The sequence below is a fragment of the Leptopilina boulardi genome, unplaced genomic scaffold, assembly GCF_019393585.1.
Source record: "Leptopilina boulardi isolate dan_hultmark-lab unplaced genomic scaffold, ZJU_Lbou_2.1 LbouV2_228, whole genome shotgun sequence".
Lineage (NCBI taxonomy): Eukaryota > Metazoa > Arthropoda > Insecta > Hymenoptera > Figitidae > Leptopilina > Leptopilina boulardi.
In genome coordinates this window covers 28404-34101 of record NW_026137783.1, presented here as the reverse complement: position 1 = coordinate 34101, position 5698 = coordinate 28404, and the positions used below count along the sequence as shown (strand labels likewise).

General features: G+C 32.0%; 1 protein-coding gene across 1 annotated transcript; it reads left to right on the top strand.

The window, feature by feature from the left end:
- Positions 1–498: 498 nt before the first annotated feature.
- Positions 499–3521, top strand: LOC127279946 (uncharacterized). The gene is made up of 6 exons (XM_051302603.1): positions 499–566; positions 656–829; positions 1125–2019; positions 2209–2342; positions 2626–2839; positions 3406–3521. Exons 2-6 carry the CDS (start codon positions 803–805, stop codon positions 3519–3521), a joined length of 1386 nt encoding a protein of 461 aa, XP_051158560.1. The 5' UTR covers positions 499–566; positions 656–802.
- The last annotated feature ends 2177 nt before the right edge of the window (positions 3522–5698 follow it).

Genomic DNA, 5698 nt, shown 5'->3' with positions numbered 1-5698 from the left:
ATGTTTTCCAAAAATTTTTTTGATAAATTATTTTTAGTTCTGTAAAATTTTATTATTGTTTGAAAATTAACAATATCTTTTGAAATTTAATTATTTCTAAAATTTTCAAGTTTAATTTGACACAAATTTGACACGACATAAGATTACTATTCTAAAAACACGTGAAATCATAAAAGACCAACTTCAAGTTAGGACAGAAGGACAGACCAAGCATTTTATTATTATATAATTATTATTTTTTACTAAAAAAATTTACAAATTGCACTCTAAAAAATTGTTTGAAAAATGTTTAATATTTCTTGCTTATGATTTTAGATAATGAATCAGAGTTGCAAAAAAAAATTACAAAATTGCAAAAAAGTTTAAATGAGAGTAAAATTTCTCGAAAGAAAAGGAAGGCCAAAGAAGACCTTACAGAATTAAATAAAGAGAATGTTGAATCACAGGACAATGGAACAGACAGAAAAGTATCTACTCGTCAAAGTAGACAGAGGAAAGCAACAGAAGCATTGAAGAAAGGTAACAAAGAGGATGAAGAGTCGAAAAAGAAGGAAAACGCGAAAAAGGTATATAGTGATGTTTTATCGAATTTATGTTTATATGTCATTTATTTATTCATGTGTTTAATGTATTACAATCATATGCATTTTTTTAGAAAAACGAAAAACGATTAAAAAGAGAAGCAAATGTTCTTAGCAGCAAAGAGATTCTGAAGTCTCTAGATGAAGAATCATATGAAAATTCTGCTTTATTCAGAATCGAAAAGAAAGCAGACGTGGCACTGCGCATAACCAGAAATTTGATGAATGTACTAGAATTGCTTCAAAAAGTAAGTAAAATTAAAATAAATTAAATTTTAAAAAATAAATTAAAAAATGAATAAAATAGTACGTTGTGTGGTAAGGGCGTAAAAAGTAGCGCGATCAAAACTCATGTGAGTTTGTCGCATGATCGATGCGAGTGAGGCAATCACATAAGAGTAGAGATTCTCTTATTATCACCCATGCCCCACACATAGTTTTTTATAACATTTTGCGTCCAAAACTGCGATTTGGTCGAGTTTTTGGCGCTAGGTGTTATAAAAATATATTATCATAATTAAAAAATTTTTTTAATCGTTTCAGGAGATCACTGAGTTCAAATCAACGGATGTTGCAGCTTCATCAAACAGCTTTGCTTCAACTAGCAAACTTTTGGATTTCACTAGTGAAATTCTTGCTCCAACTAGTAATCTACCTGCTTCTGCTAATGAATTTCCCGCTTTCACTAATGAAGAGCCTGCTTCCACTAATGAGTTTCCCGCTTGCACTAGTAAAGTGCCTCCTATTAGTAAATTGCTTGCCTCCACTAGTGATTTTTCAGTTTCTACTAGGAAAGCGTCTACTTCCACTAGTAAAGTGCCTGCTTCCAATAGCAAAGCGCCTGCTTCTACTAGTAAAGCGCCTGCTTCTCCTAGTAAAGAGCCTGCTTCTACTAGTAAAACGCCTGTTTCTACTAGGAAAGTGTCTACTTCCACTAGTAAAGTGCCTGCTTCTGCTAGTAAAACGCCTGCTTCTACTAGCAAAGTGCCAGCTTCTACTAGTAAAACGCCTGCTTCTACTAGTAAAGCGCCTGCTTCTACTAGTAAAACGCCTGCTTCTACTAGTAAAGCGCCTGCTTCTAATAGTAAAACGCTTGCTTCTACTAGTAAATCGCCTGCTTCTACTAGTAAATCGCCTGCTTCTACTAGTGAATATTCCGCTTCAACTAGTAAGCCTCCTGATTTCACTAGAAAAGTGTCTGCTTCTGTTAGTAAACTTCACGCCTCAACTAGTAAATTTCCTGCTTTCACGTTCAACACAACAAAAAGCTTGGTTCCTCAATACGAAACTGACGAGGATGAAAACGAAGAGTTTGAAAATTTTAACGCGCCCTGGAATGAACTGGATTTTACAAATGACAATGATAGCTTTGATTTATCTACTCAACTTTCTGCTTCCGCCTCCAACACTGCGGATGCTAAGGATAATCAAGATTTAAGTCAAAATGAGATCTCAAAAGATGATGATGAAGACGAAGAAGAAGAAGAAGAGGAATTAGATAATGATGATGATGATGATGATGATGATGATGATGATGAAGGAGATGAAGAAGATGATGATTATGAAGGAGAAGAAAAAGAAGATGATGATGAAGGAGAAGAAAAAGAAGATGATGATGATGATGAAGGAGAAGAAAAAGAAGATGATGATTATGAAGGAGAAGACGATAATGAATCTGACAATGTGGAGGACGAAAACGAAGGCAAAAGAGAGAAAAAGAAAGAAGAAATTTTTCTTTTTACGAAAGAAAATGGTGAAAAGGTAAGGAAAAATTATATGTCAATCATAAAAGTTTTCCTTTTTATCATTAAAAAATCTTGCTATATGTTGAGTTTTTAATTCCTTAAAAATAAACTGTTTATTGTTTTTTTATATATATTTTTTTATTTACAAATAATAAATATATAAATTTAAATAAATAAATAAACAAACTTTATATAAAAATACATTTAAAATTTCAAGTTTCCATAATTTACATGTTTGAAGTGTATTTTTTAAGTAAATATTACTTAATATATTAACTAAATTATTTATTTGAATATAGGCTGTTGAATTAATTAATGGCAGCGATGTTTATATTGAAAAAAGTGCGCTGAAGAATGCTAGGGCGACATCATCTGTTCAGACGACATTGGCGAGACAGTTAATGTGTTCAATTTTTACCCAGAATGCTTTGTTGAAATATTCGTTATGTGGAAAAGGAAAATTAAAAACAAGAAGAGATGGTTTGCCTCCCCACGCAATTCGTACCATTTTAAGTAAGTTTACTTTTTAAATTATGAATTATTTTTTTAAAATCAATTATATATTCAGATAAAGAGTTACCACAAATTATCGAGGTCAGAAAATTGTGAGGAAAAATGTCAGGGAACATGTTTTTGGCAGGAAAATCAGGAAATGTCGAGGAAAAAATTTTTTTCAGGAAAATTTTCGAAATTGAATAAAATTTAAAATAAAAAACAAATCAAATTAAAAAAATAATAACAAAATTTTATTAAGTAGAATATTAATAAAATAAATTGCGAAATGTTTTTTTACTATTATATCATTAGATTTTTGTTAAAATTTGTTATCTACAATAAAAAATTTTGGACAGGAAAAAATATTTTAATGTCAGGAAAAAGTCAGGGAAATATGGAAGACAAAAAATATCTCTAGAATATGAGAGAAATTAAAACGAACATACGGCTTTCAAAAAATAAATTGTTAAAAATTTTGTCAGTATCTTAAATTATAAAAAAAAATTTCATTGTTAAATTTTCTACAGAATAGAAAAGACAATAAATTTTACAACAAAATAATTATATTCTCTATTATATTTCAGAATATGCCAGGGCAACCGCAAAGCATGCACAGTGGACAGTTCTCGATAACCAATCTGTCAAAGCTAGTCTTCGTTGCAAACTGCGAGAGGTGCAATTAAAATCATCAAAAAATTAATATTTTAATTATTTAATGCAATTTTCAATATTATTCAACATTCAATATTCAATAAAATATTATTATTATTAAATATTATAATTTTTATTATTAAATATTATAATTTTTATTATTAACTATTATAATTTTTATTATTTAATATTATAACCAAGGCCAACTTCCCCGAGGAAGACGCTGGTTAATGTCCTGGACATCGGAGGGACGCCCGGAGCCTTCCTGGATGTGCAGAGACAAAAACCAAGGCTAACTTCCCCGAGGAAGACGCTGGTTAATGTCCTGGACATCGGAGGGACGCCCTGAGTCATCCTGGATGTGCAGAGACAAAAACCAGGGCTAACTTCCCCGAGGAAGACGCTGGTTAATGTCCTGGACATCGGAGGGACGCCCGGAGCCTTCCTGGATGTGCAGAGACAAAAACCAGGGCCAACTTCCCTGAGGAAGACGCTGGTTAATGTCCTGGACATCGGAGGGACACCCTGAGCCATCCTGGATTTGCGGAGAATAAAAACAGGTTTTACGAGTTTACCAGAAAATTAATTTTTTTTCAATAGTCGCACTATTGATAAATTGTCGTTTTATTTTCAATAGTGACTATCGATAGTCACTCTCCAAAAATTATCAATAGTCTATCGATAATTTTTTCACCTGGGAAGGGTGTACTTCCGAAGTAGGGGTACCTCCGATCTTAATGAAACTTGGCATACTAACGTATTTTGGTGCGCTGATTACGAAAATGATAGTGAAAATTGGCGCAAATTTGATTATCATGGTAAAAACCATAAAAAACACCATAAAATAATGTTTTTTTACGATTATCTCGTAAAAAACAAAAAATTTCGAAAAAAGTTTTAGACAAAAGTTGTAGATCTCAAAAAAACACACATTTTATGTTTTATGCATTTTTTACCAAAAGTCATTATTTTTCGAGAAAAATCCAAAAAACGAAAAACACCATGATAATGAAAACATATACAGCAGTCATGGTTAGACATATTATTTGACTCGTATATAGTATCATATTCACTATTAGTCAGGATCTAACGAATTCCGGAAAATACTTTCGGCCATATCCACCCCCTCTCGCCAAGGTTTTTTTTTAAAAAGAAAAGCGAGCAGTACCTTACGCGGCCGAAGGCCGTGTTTACTATTTTGCGTTTACCGCTGCTGTGGACTCCACCCCACAATTTCCGCAAATTACTTTCGGACACATCCACCCCCTTTCGCCAAGATTTCTTAAAAAGAGAAGCGAGCAGTACCTTACGCGGCCGAAGGCCGTGTTTACTATTTTGCATTTACCGCTGCTGTAGACTCCACCCCACAATTTCCGCAAATTACATTCGGACCATTTTTCTCGAAAATAATGACTTTTGGTAAGAAATGCATAAAACATAAAATGTGTGTTTTTTTGAGATCTACAACTTTTGTCTAAAACTTTTTTCGAAATTTTTTGTTTTTTACGAGATAATCGTAAAAAACCATTATTTTATGGTGTTTTTTATGGTTTTTACCATGATAATCAAATTTGCGCCACTTTTCACTATCATTTTCGTAATCAGCGCACCAAAATACGTTAGTATACCAAGTTTTATTAAAATCGGAGGTACCCCTACTTCGGAAGTATATCCTAACATAAGAATATCTTCGCCTAAAAATCTTACTCTTCTTTCTTTCTGTTTTCAAAATAAAAAAAATATGTATATACCAGTATTAGACTCTCAGAACAATTACCACAAACAATACCAATCCTTGGACAATAGAGCCTTTGTTAATGAAGATTAATTCTGAGGGGCCAGGTAATAATTTTTAAATTTTTTTATTAAAATTTTCTGGGGCTCTAATACAGGTAGGGGAGAGTGATAAACAGTGGGACAGTTTAAACAGTAGGTCACTTTAATTTTCTGAAAAACTACTAAAGAAACTCGACCAAAATTTAAATGTAAACCATGTTTATGACAACACACTATCTATACGCATGCGCATTTATACTTACACAGCGACTAAAAATGTGATTTTTTATGCTAAAAAACATTAAAAAATTCAAAATTTATAATTATTACAATTATTGTTCGGCAACATTTGAAAAATAACACTTGATAAGAGAACGACTATTCAAATTTTCCTCCAAATTGTTTTTATGTTATGACGAAATTATGACGTATGATCAGCAGTACTGTAAA

Bases quoted from the DNA above. Each gene is read 5' to 3' on its own strand.
- LOC127279946 (XM_051302603.1), top strand. From the start codon at position 803: ATGAATGTACTAGAATTGCTTCAAAAA. The intron at 830-1,124 runs GTAAGTAAAATT...TAATCGTTTCAG, and splicing joins TACTAGAATTGCTTCAAAAA to GAGATCACTGAGTTCAAATC. The intron at 2,840-3,405 runs GTAAGTTTACTT...ATTATATTTCAG, and splicing joins CGCAATTCGTACCATTTTAA to AATATGCCAGGGCAACCGCA.